This window comes from Natator depressus, chromosome 1 (genome assembly GCF_965152275.1).
Source record: "Natator depressus isolate rNatDep1 chromosome 1, rNatDep2.hap1, whole genome shotgun sequence".
In the NCBI taxonomy this organism is placed as follows: Eukaryota; Metazoa; Chordata; order Testudines; family Cheloniidae; genus Natator; species Natator depressus.
This window is the reverse complement of record NC_134234.1, coordinates 124047080-124059856: the sequence shown is the minus strand read 5'-3', so window position 1 is coordinate 124059856 and position 12777 is coordinate 124047080. Positions and strand designations below refer to the sequence as shown.

At 42.2% G+C, this 12777-nt stretch overlaps 1 protein-coding gene across 7 annotated transcripts in view; it reads left to right on the top strand.

Annotated features, from left to right (window-relative positions):
* Positions 1-12777, top strand: part of ZBED1 (zinc finger BED-type containing 1) — a 282308-nt gene that overhangs the window by 231615 nt on the left and 37916 nt on the right. For all 7 annotated transcript variants that reach the window (XM_074966131.1, XM_074966120.1, XM_074966152.1 and 4 more), the window contains one exon: positions 11210-11417. In XM_074966131.1, coding sequence (XP_074822232.1) covers positions 11210-11417 — 208 coding nt within the window. The remainder of the gene's footprint in view (positions 1-11209; positions 11418-12777) is intronic.

Here is a 12777-nt window from a genome sequence, read left to right as displayed (position 1 = left end):
TTCTGACAGCTGGATGTGGGCCTCTGGTGACATGCAGCTTTATATAACTAAGGCCTTCATAAAGGCATTGAATCTGGGAAGTGGATCATCCTTGAGGTCCAAAAATCTCAGGCGTTTGAGTTGTGTCTGTACCTGTTTCAGCTGTATTCCCTCCTTCAGCCATCTGTGTCCTAAGGGGAAGTGGGGTTTTCATGAGATGTCTTGAGTGTTTTTAGTAAATCATTTTCTTCTCTGGCCATTATCTTCTTCATTCTGTTACTAAGTTAACTTAATGGTTTTGATGACTGTGTACCTCTGTGAGTCCTCAGCTGTATTCTTACCCAGGGTATGTAAAAACAAACTTTGACAAAGCAGAGAAAATTAAAAAGAAAATAGCAGATTTTTTTTGGTACTGCTAGCCTTAGAGACTGAAGTTTTTTATCACTCTATATAATAGATAGTGACAGTGCAAGTGTTTCCTCTCAGTCCTGCTAATGGTCCTCAGTGCTTTTTTGGAAATAGCTCTGTAGGTTGGGGGTCATTCAGTCTTAATGCCATTCAAGCCTTGACCTCTCTGCTCAGACAGCCTGATTAAGTCGATGGGCGCTGAGGATGCTGAGCAGCTCCCAGGATGAAAACATGGTATATAGATACCTCAGCTAAAGGCACTGGACTGAGCCCAACTTATTTCACATGGGCCATCCAAGGGTAATAACTCTTGGTCATTATTAAGCTGGCTAGAAGTGGTGCGGGCTGCAGGAACATGCTGCCCGCTGCTTCCCGCAACTCCCATTGGCTGAGAATGGCGAATCGCGGCCACTGGAAGCTGCGGGCAGCCATGCCTGTGAACGGTCAATGTAAACACTGTCTCGTGGCCCTCTAGTGGATTACTCTGAAGGGCTGTGTGCGGCCCGCGAGCCGCATGTTGCCCACCACTGATCTAGAGAGAGAACACATAGAGGTAAGACTGATACCATCATTGTCTCACCTTTGTCCTTTTTCTCCAAGCTGCTTTGTTTGTGTCCGTCTTCATTGAGATTATTTTTTCCCAAACTGCCTTGATTCTATATTTTAAATATATACTTGAATGTGAATGTTTTGGAACTTTATACGTAAAGAAAATCCATTGAGTCTATTTCTTGTATTTGCTGTTTGATTTTGCCTTTTCCAGCAATTTCTTATTTTTAACAGCAACTTCATAGAATTCTAAACAGGAATAGCTGAGGTTGCATATAATGCAAAGCACACTTTTGATCACTTCAACACCTGAGCGATTCCTCTCGTCCGTCCAAAGGTTTGGTGGTGGGTGGGCAGACTGCTGTATTTTCAACAGTTTTGATCTGTTATCGCTTAAACTACGGAATTAGGAACACTGCAGCATCTTTAGCTTGACACATTTTTAACATTAGATTCCCAGTGTATTGTGATAATGCAAATCTTTAGACCCACATAAAAAGAAACTGGCCGATTTAAATTATTTTTCTGGCAACTGGCAAATCCATAAAATATCCGACCAGGCTGGTCAAATACCGGCCAGGTGGTAACCCTACATCCCGGCTATGATGAAGCGGCTTTAAGGAACTCCCTTGCTCCCTGGTGCACAACCAGCACAGCAGGAGTGTGGAAGAACTTCCACAGAGGCCTTGTTCTCCCTTCCACGCATATGGGTGGGGAGTGGGCAGACCTTGGCAGTATACCAGGGGAAGTAGTCTGTACCAAGCGTAGGGCTGATGCAGATTACTTTCCCTGAGGTGAAGGGGAAACCAGGAACTAGATTGTGACCTTCAGAGTCCTGGTCCGCTCCTGGGACAGTGCGGCTATGTGCTGCTCCTTACAAAGGGCTTGTGGCAAAGCCATGACTGAGCATACTATTGATTGTGGGGATTTTGAATTGAACAAATTAGTACTGTTCATGTTTCTTATTGAGCTGCTTCAAGTGGCAACAAATTGTTCAAGTAATTACTTCTAAGCTTCTGTATTTGTAGAAAATGGGTATTTTGTCAATACTGACTTGTGCCAATATCTATATGTGGGTTTGTTTTCTGTGAATATGGACATCCTGTAGTTGCTCCTAGAACAAATCATTACTGTTCAAAAGTAGATAAGGAAAGGGTATACCGGTCATTCATAACTGCCTTTTTAAAAGTGAGGATTCTGCTGTCCCTTTGAGGGATCTGGCCTTTGTTGTCACATTGCATAGATTTCAGACTTCAGCCCATGACTGTGGAAGTGGGAGAGTGGAAGGAAGCCTCTCAGCGGTACTTTAGAAGGGGGACCCAGGCCATATTACAATGATGTGTCCTTTCCTGCGTGGAAAGTGGTGCCCATGCTGGCAAGGCCCATTCTGATTTATTTTGTTATTAATATTTTGTAATATGGTGCCTTAACATTTATTTCCAGGCTGCAGGTTTACAAAAAGAGAGAGAGGAATTCACTCTTCATTTCCCAAATACTATAAATGAATCTGTGTATGATCACACAAGGCATGGAGTCACGGATTTCAGAGACTGGCAAAAGCTCTGAGACTCGATCAATTAATTCCTTTCTTTCTTTCGACTGCAGATCAGAACAAGGGCTCTGGCTGGACTGGTTTAGAAAATATACTCTGCCTCTGGCAGTTCAAGAAATCTGGCAACACAGGGCTAGGTTCTCAGCTGGTATAAATGGATGTTGCTCCATTAACTTCTCTAACCAAACTAACATCAATATTTTAAAATTCTGGTATCTGAACTTAGGCACCTATGACCACATTTTCAAAAAATAATATATCAAGTGTGTATGTAACATTTGCACAAGAAAGTGCAGGCTGAGCACTCATTATGCTCATGTATGCAAAATGGATAACTGTGCAATTGCATGTGTGTGGTAGATGTAATTGGTAGCAGGACAGGTACAGTACACATCTCTGTGATGAAATATAGGTAATTTGGTGTATTAGTTCCTTTGAATTTAGTTCTATTTCACTATTGTATATCATGGAATCATAGAAATGTAGGGCTGGAAGGGGGCCTCAAGAGGTCATCAATCCTAGCCCCCTGCCCTGAGGCAGGACCATGTAAAAGTAGACCACCTCTGACAGGAGTTTGTCCAACCTGTTTTTAAAAACCTCCAATGACAGAGATTCCAGAACCTCTCTTAGAAGTCTATTCCAGAGCTTAACTACCGCTATAGTAGAAAGCTTTTCCTACTATCTAACCTAAATCTTCCTTGCTGGAGATTGTCCATTACTTCTTATCCTACCTCCAGTGGACATGGAGAACAATTGATCACCGTTGTCTAGTCTATATAACAACCCTTGACATATCAGAAGACTGTTATTAGATTTCCCCCATAAGTCTCCTTTTCTCAAGACTAAACATGCGAATTTTTTTTAACCCTTTCCTCAGAGGTCAGGTTTTCAGAATCTTTTAACATTTTTATTCTCCCCTGGACTGTCTCCAGTTTGTTCACATCTTTCCTATATGTATGTTTGTTTTTCAATTAATAAGACTTTTTTCAGCAGGAATATACATATTTTCTCAGATCCTCCCATTCTGCCCTTTCTTGGTTTGTGGTTTCCTTTACTTACATCAATGGAAAATGACTCTTCAGTCTCTGAGAAGTGATTGTACAGGATAAAGAGATGTAGCACAGACAAGTAACCTTCATAAATATAATGAGCAATATTTTGAACTCTGAGTTTGGTTTATCATAAAAAAGGAAATGAAATATTTATAACAAATAGCCAGAAAAGATGCACCTAGGTTCTGCAAAGCATCTATGTAGCTTTGTTAAAAAATAAACAAACTGTAAAATCTTTTAAAAGTCTTAGGGCTTGTCTAAACTGTTGCTTAAGTCGATGTAATTTACGTTGCTCAGGGGTGTGAAAGACCCACCCTCTGAACAACATAAGTTACATAGACTTAAAGCAGTGTCCACACTTCACGGAGGTGGAGTAATTACATCAACGGGCAAGAGCTCTCCCGTCTTCACCAGATGTGCTACATTAGCATAGCTGCATCAATGCAGTAGGTCAGCCGTGAACACAAGCCCTTCGAGAATACTTTAAACTCCTGCATGCTATTCTTTGGGGGGACAAAATCTAGAAATCTGATAGCACTGTCAGTGTTTAATAATGGTCTTTTAGATTCTTGACTAAGCAACAATGGTGTTAAAATATAAATCATTTAAGAAGTTCAGTCATTTTAATAGATTGTGCCAGCTTTTGCTATATAAACTGATTCTACCCTAGGCATGCATTGCAGTTGTGCCTGTGGTCTTTCATTAAAAGCCCCAGCATGTTACCCACATTGTGCAGCAGTCCCCAGGTTTTGATGGAAGACACAGCTATTTGGCTGTACTGCAGTTTGATCTTAGAGCTCTGTGCCCTGTAGCTAATTAAACACACTGGGAATTGAAGGGGCATGATGGGAGAGGGAGAAGGCATCAGGGTTTTGACCTGTAAAACAATACAGTGGTTAGGGTCAGAAAATCTGAACTTACAGCACCAATGAGATTAAATATAGCTATTTATTGTGATCTCAGCACACTCAGGGTGGCTCTCTGAGGCTTTTGCTTAAGCAAGAGGGGGTGGGGAAGAAAGCCTTCAGGATTTTAGAAATGACATTGAGAGGACATTTAATGTGTTGTTCTAACTAGAACTGGGCAAAATGCTGATTTTTTCGGTTCCCTGGTAGTTCAAAAAAAATTGGTTTGAGTTGAACAAAACGTTTCATTCAACCTGAAATTAAACATTTTGCTTTGGGTACTTTTAATAAAACCAAAGTAAATTAAGGGCTAGACTCACAAAACATAGCGGAGGAGGAGGTGATGGTAGTGGTGGGTCTTTCTTAACATCTCCTGTTGAAGTTGTTCCACTTTGTATGAAATAATTAAATATTCATTGAACCAGAGAGAGAGAGTGACTATGACTCTATAGCCTGGTGATTTGGACGTTCACCTGGAGAGGTGTGTGGAGGGAAACCTGGATTTGTAGAGAAACAATGCCTTAACATGATGCTAGGGGACAGCTGTTGGAGATAGCCCCTTATGGGTGATTTGTAAAACCAACTTCCTGATTATAATTGATTGGAATTTTTTTTATTTCTCTGCAAATTTAGACCAAACCAAACAAAAAAATCTTTCATTAATAACCCCAAACCTTGTGGGGAAAAAATGGGGGGGGGGCGGGAATTGGGTTTCCATCTAAAAAACAAAACAAAATAGTTTTTCAATGAAAAGTTAAAAATTTCCATGGAAAACAGATTTTTTGTGACAAAACTGTTTCGTCAAAAACCACATTTTCTTGTGAAATACGGTTTAAACAGAAAATTTTCACCCAGATCTAATCCTGATCAGCTGTGGTCACCGGAGATTCCAAAGCATTTTCGTAAGAGTAACAGTGTTTTGTAAGAGTAACATTCTGTTGTCTTTGACTAATTTGATTCTGTCTACCTTACTGTCCCTTGTAGTTTCAATAGACTAAATTATTCTTTCTTTCCACTACTATGTAGTATAGCTGATGCAGAATTCCCTCTAGAGAGAATTTCTTTTCACTGGTGGGAGAAATAACCCACACACTTCCCGAGACCACTTAGAAATTAATGAGTCTGCTCTACAGCCTTACCTAAGAGGCCTCTGGCTTTTAGCTCATCTAGTAGAGGTTCCTGCACTAGGCTCCAGAGGTCCCTGGTTCAGTCCTGCCCATCAACGAGCAGGGTCTGTCAGCGTTGCAGATGATCTGTAAAGTATTTTGAGATCCTTCTGGTTGAAGGATCTTAAAATTTGGTCAGTTTTCTTGCACAGTTTTATAAAAGATGCTGCAGAGAGAACATAGAGAAAGTGGAGAGTACACAGAAGAGCAACTAGGATGGTGAAAGATTTGAATTGAAATTGATAGGCTCTGAGGCTAAATTCAGGGAGTTAAATATATATTGTACTACCTGGATTATAGGGGATACAATTATGATATGTGAGCCTATATGAGGAGGGAGAGGAATTTCATTAGTTAGCAAAGCCTTGGCTGGGATGATTTAGTTGGTGTTGGTCCTGCTTTGAGCAGGGGATTGGACTAGATGACCTCCTGAGGTCTCTTCCAACCCTAATATACTATGATTCTATGAAAAGTAAGACAAGAAATAATGGAATTAATAGTAGTAACTGGGTTTTCAGGACCTGTGTCAATGTTTTATTAATGTTTAATTCAAGTCCCTTTTAATGAAGGTTATTTTTACCTCATTATCATTTGATCAGAGAAAACTAATTCAATGTGTTTTCATTACTTTTATTCAAGACCATAAACAACTACGAGGTAACGAACTTATTATTTCTCTAAAGTTCTAAACAATATGAAAATTAGATTGAGGTTACAATGTAAATCAAGTTAGTCAAATCAAGGAGTTAACAATAATACAAATTAAAATTGGTTAACTAAAAAGAAAACAATTTGAGACCAATAATTGCTCAGAAAATTGCATGAGCACATTCAGTAATCAAATTATAAAGTTAACATAATGACTGAATAGTGTACTTAGTCTTTCTGTCTCTGTGGAGTTGATTTAGCAGCTTATACTTTCCCTTGTGGAAATAATGTGTTAAGGTTAGATTCCTTTTCATACCCAGGGTGACGTCAAGTGATCTGCTTTGAACCTAGGTTAATTGATGCCCAGTGGTAACTTGTACTATGGACTTATATGCATCCGCTATAACTGGTCTCTCTCTCTCTCTCTCTCTCTCTATCACAGACACACACACACACACCCTAAACTATAACTGCACTACTTTGACTAACTCCGTCACTTTTATTCCAATGCAATAACACTAAAAGTGGTTTTTATTCATTATTAAAAAGTCCTAGTCCACTCCTAGACCCGGCTGATACCTTTATAATGGTTGAGCTACTTTATCTATTATGTTACAGCTCAGACAATTGACTGATGTTATGACACTTTATATGATCTTCTTTATTACTATCTCACAGCTAAATACATGGTGGAACAGCTTGTTTAGCATAAATAGTGAACACATATTTCAAGGGACCATTTCAAGTGGCCACTTTACCTTGAATGGTCCCTTGAAATATGTGTTAACTGCTTATGCTAAACAATCTGTTCCATCTTGTATTTAGCTGTAACACTTTCAGTACATTTCCTAGACCTGAAGAAGAGCTCTGTGTACCTCAAAAGCTTGTCTCTCTCACCAACAGAAGTTGGTCCAATAAAAGATATTACCTCACTCACCTCATCTCTCAAAGTTGTACTGTCATTTTGTTTTTATTGCTACTTGACTTTTTCTTTTGGACAAAGATAGAAACAATTAAAGAGAATGAACTGGCAAGTTAATATTATACTTCTTTACTTCCTGCAGCTGGGATGCAAATACAGCCCTTTGCTTTCCGTTTTTATTTCTTTTCTTAAATTTCCCTGGAATTTATTGGTGTTTGTTTAATTTTTCTTTAAGGGTGAAAAATCAATAAAAAACAAAAATGAAGGGCAGCTGGCGTGGGGGCAGGGGTGTCTGGAATTCCCGGTGGCTGGGGCATGGCGGAGAGGACAGGGAGGGTTACTCACAATGTGACAGTCAAGGAAGCCTCTGCTTCCTGCAGCAGTCAGATGGTCTTGGCTGCTGGGGCCTGGCTTCCTGCCCTTTTCGCTCCTCCACTGTGCAGAGGAAGCAGACAGGAACCATGCTGAAGGGCCAGCATCAGGAAGGGAGAATCATAGAATATCAGGGTTGGAAGGGACCTCAGGAGGTCATCTAGCCCAACCCCCTGCTCAAAGCAGGACCGATCCCCAATTAAATCATCCCAGCCAGGGCTTTGTCAAGCCTGACCTTAAAAACTTCTAAGGAAGGAGATTCCACCACCTCCCTAGGTAACACATTCCAGTGTTTCACCACCCTCCTAGCGAAAAAGTTTTTCCTAATATCCAACCTAAATCTCCCCCACTGCAACTTGACACCATTACTCCTTGTTCTGTCATCAGCTACCACTGAGAACAGTCTAGATCCATCCTCTTTGGAACCCCGTTTCAGGTAGTTGAAAGCAGCTATCAAATCCCCCCTCATTCTTTTCTTCCGTAGACTAAACATCCCCAGTTCCCTCAGCCTCTCCTCATAACTCATGTGTTCCAGTCCCCTAATCATTTTTGTTGCCCTCCGCTGGACTCTTTCCAATTTTTCCACATCCTTCTTGTAGTGTGGGGCCCAAAACTGGACACAGTACTCCAGATGAGGCCTCACCAGTGTTGAATAGAGGGGAACGATCACGTCCCTCAATCTGCTGGCAATGCCCCTACGTATACATCCCAAAATGCCATTGGCCTTCTTGGCAACAAGGGCACACTGTTGACTCATATCCAGCTTCTCGTCCACTGTAACCCCTAGGTCCTTTTCTGCAGAACTGCTGCTGAGCTATTCAGTCCCTACTCTGTAGCGGTGCATTGGATTCTTCCGTCCTAAGTGCAGGACTCTGCACTTGTCCTTGTTGAACCTCATCAGATTTCTTTTGGCCCAATCCTCCAATTTGTCTAGGTCCCTCTGTATCCTATACCTACCCTCCAGCGTATCTACCTCTCCTCCCAGTTTAGTGTCATCTGCAAATTTGCTGAGGGTGCAATCCACACCATCCTCCAGATCATTTATGAAGATATTGAACAAAACCGGCCCCAGGACCGACCCTTGGGGCACTCCACTTGATACCGGCTGCCAACTAGACATGGAGCCATTGATCACTACCCGTTGAGTCCAACAATCTAGCCAGCTTTCTATCCACCTTATAGTCCATTCATCCAGCCCATACTTCTTTAACTTACTGGCAAGAATACTGTGGGATACCGTGTCAAAAGCTTTGCTAAAGTCAAGAAACAACACATCCACTGCTTTCCCTTCATCCACAGAACCAGTTATCTCGTCATAGAAGGCAATTAGATTAGTCAGGCATGACTTGCCCTTGGTGAATCCATGCTGACTGTTCCTGATCACTTTCCTCTCCTCTAAGTGCTTCAGAATTGATTCCTTGAGGACCTGCTCCATGATTTTTCCAGGGACTGAGGTGAGGCTGACAGGCCTGTAGTTCCCAGGATCCTCCTTCTTCCCTTTTTTAAAGATGGGCACTACATTAGCCTTTTTCCAGTCTTCCAGGACTTCCCCCGATCGCCATGAGTTTTCAAAGATAATGGCTAATGGCTCTGCAATCACATCCGCCAACTCCTTTAGCACTCTCGGATGCAACACATCCAGCCCCATGGACTTGTGCACATCCAGCTTTTCTAAATAGAAGAAGTGAAGAAGGCTGCACCCTGTGAATCTGATATCCCTGTCAGAGAGAACCCCCTTCACCGCCTGGCCCTGGGATCAGGAGAGCATTCTGTCTGGCAAGGGGACTCATGGGATGTAGTGTTTAGGGTTACCATACGTCTGTATTTTCCCAGACACGTCCAGCTTTTTGGTTCTTAAATCGCCGTCCGGGAGGAATTTTTAAATAACTAAAAACGTCCGGGATTTTGCCATTATTATTTTTCCCCAAAGAAGAGTTGATCATTCAAGAAAGAAAGTGAATGTTGATCACTGGAGAAAGTGCTCACTTTTTCCCCCTAGCTCCCAGCGCTTGCGCTGTGAAACAGCTGTTTTGCGTGGCTGGGGGGAGGGGGGAGGGGGAACGCGGCACGCTCAGGGGAGGAGGCTGGGCCTGGGCAGGGATTTTGGGGAAGAGGTTGGAATGGGGGTGGGGAAGGGGTGGGGTTGGGGCAGGGCTGGGGGCAGGGGTCGCGAGCAAGTATTTCCCCCCCCCCCCCCCCCCCGTGGAGTGTCCTCTTTTTTGAATGTTCAAATATGGTCACCCTAGTAGCGTTCCACTCTGAGGGCCCGTTGCTGCAGTGGTCTGGTGGTCTCAGGTGCCGGGACCTGGTTCCCTTCCTGTCTCTCTCCAAGAAATTCCCAGGTCCTGCAAAAGCCAAAATTCAGATGAAAACTGTAAAATCCGAATACTAGCTTTTTCAATTGCCGGGGATTTTTCCGAGAAACATCGGTAAATACTGAAAACAAAGGGACTTGGCTATTAGAGTCACTGTTGCTTCTGAAAGTTCCTGATTATTCACATTGTTGGCATCCAGCACTGCTAACAGTTAGATAGCTTCACTGGACTTATAAATCCGCATGAAATGAGAGTGCTTGCTAGAGGCCTATTCTTCCACCTCAAGGCTGACTAGTCAAGTGTACAGAACATTAAAAGCCAGGTATGACATGGGAAATAAAGAGTAAACAGAATTCTGAGAAACAGTTACCATTCAGTCAGCACATACTCTTCTGTGCATAACAAAACACAGAAAATCTTCCTAGGCATTACCGTTGTCTCTGTGAAGCGCTGAGAGATTAAATGAAAGGTCTGCAGTAATTACAGAAGCAGAGTTGTCATGGAAGTGGAATTCATGGAAGTGATGTTGAAACCCCAATCTGGGGGAGTATTTTCAGTGACATACCTACTAATTTGCTTGACAGTAGCATTCTTTATTCAGACAGAATTTTAAAAAATGAAGTGAAACATGACTAATCAGCAACTACTAACTAAGAAGGTTGACTTTGAGGAATTTGAATTTGAGAACTTCCAACATCTGAATCACAGAAGGGGCACATGGGTTCTGAACATAAATGTTTTGACATAGAGTCTATCAGTTTTATGTTTGCATTACATATGCCGTTTGTCATGGGCTCCATTTAAACCGTTGTTCTAACTAGTTATCTTCCAATGTTAAAGGTTTTATGACTTCTGTAGTACAACTTTTAATTAGCTTGTCACCATACTAACCATCACACACTTTTGCCTGCCTATCCACCTGTTGTATCTTGTCATAATCCTAGACTGTGATCTGGGGCAACATAATGCATCCGTGATCAGGGCCCAATAGGTGCTGCAGTTGTATAAAGAATAAATAAATAATAGGAGGAATGAGACTGGGGCATTCTGTGGCTTGATATTTCAGCATTTCCAGGAAAAACGATACCTAAATTGTTTGCAGCACGGATTCTGATCACATGTATGTTTATCTAAGATACTTTCCATAAAGCAGTCATTGAATCTAGTGAAATAGTCACCAGAACTACAACAAGCAAGCTGCTTTCAAGTGATAAGGCTTTCCTGTGCCTACTTACTGTGTTGCTGTCTACCGCATAATTTAGCAAACTGGCAATGCATGTGATATCTGTGCTATAACATTTTTCTTCTGGTTATTTTCCTCTCTCCCTCTTTTCTATGCAGATGTTCTTATTCACCCCATGGAGCCTATGCCCAAAGCAAACTTGCCCTTGTATTGTTTACCTATCGTCTACAGCATCTCATAACAGCAGATGGGAGCCATGTGACAGCTAATGTAGTAGACCCTGGAGTAGTGAACACTGAGCTCTACAAAAATGTCTGTTGGGCTACAAAAGTGGTCAAGTGGATGACAGCCTGGCTATGTTTCAAGGTACATGATTATTTTAATGATTTCGGTGTCAAGTTTTTGCATTGCTAGAGCTGCAGTCTGTGCAGGACTACAGAGACTTTCAGGCTTATCATTTATGTGTTTTATTTATTATGATAGTTTCAGTGCTGATAAAGTGCACAGAACAGATAAAGTCAGTCTCTGCCCCAGAGAACTTATTTAGACGATGGAGAAAGGACGAGACACAGCGTGAGATCAAGAGGAAGGCATTACCGTCTCTTTGTTTGTAGTTACACATATGAATACTCCTGGGGGAATTCTGCACCAAAAAATTAAAAATTCTGCACACAATATTTTAAAATTCTGCATATTTTATTTGTCAAAATAACACAATATAATCACTCCAATTTCAACTATTCTTATAATTTATCAGGTATGTCAACAATACACACAACAACAGAAAAGATTCCCCCAGGAGCAGAGAGTTAAATAAACCCCTAAGACAACCCAGTTCCAGGCGGTGTTTGCTGGAGGGAGCTGCATGGGGCACCCAAAGCACAGACATCTGCACCTCTCTCCCCCCTCAGAACCCAGCCACGGGGCACTCCCAGATCCCAGACACCCACACCTCCTTCTCTTTCCCCCAGAGCCCAGCCTTGGGGCACCCCTCACCCCCCGGCCCAGACACTTACACCTCCAGAGCCTTTACGCCCCGCCCTCACAGCTTCTTTACTATCCCACCATGGGACATTGTGTGGTACGACCCTGCCCATCCCTCACCCTTTGCCCTCTCCAGTCCCCAGGAGAATGAGGATCCAGCCAGGCAGCCAGAGCTTGCAGCCTCTATCCCCCCAGGCTGTTTACTACACTCACTGCAAGCTGGGCTCTGAAGAGTCCAGCAGTCCCAAGTTGAAGCCAGCAGCTCTGCAGCCCCAATTATGCAGGGAAAACATGGAATTCTGTGCAAATTCTGCATTGCGCAATGGTACAGAATTCCCCCAGGAGTAATACGGATTATTTGCACACGCAAATTATCATTACACCCAAAGAAAAAAATTAGTTTAGTGTAAGCTTATGGAATCACTTGCTAACATGGAGGCCCAAATATGCAAAATGCTCTCATAAAGCACCTTCCACATCCAATCACATTCTGAGAACAAGAGGCAAGCTCTAATGGCAGTGTGTGTTCTACTTGCTTATGTGATGGTGTCCATCACACTGGATGGCACTATGCAAGCACTATGTTATGTACAGGAGAGTGGAAGGAAGAGAGAGGCAGGACAAATGAAAAACGATGTGGCTCTCTTTTGAATGCATGCTTCCAGTTGCATGTTGTCTTCTAGGCCTGATCTATGCTGGAAAAGTTGCAGCTGTGTGACTAAGTTGATTTAAAATCGATCTT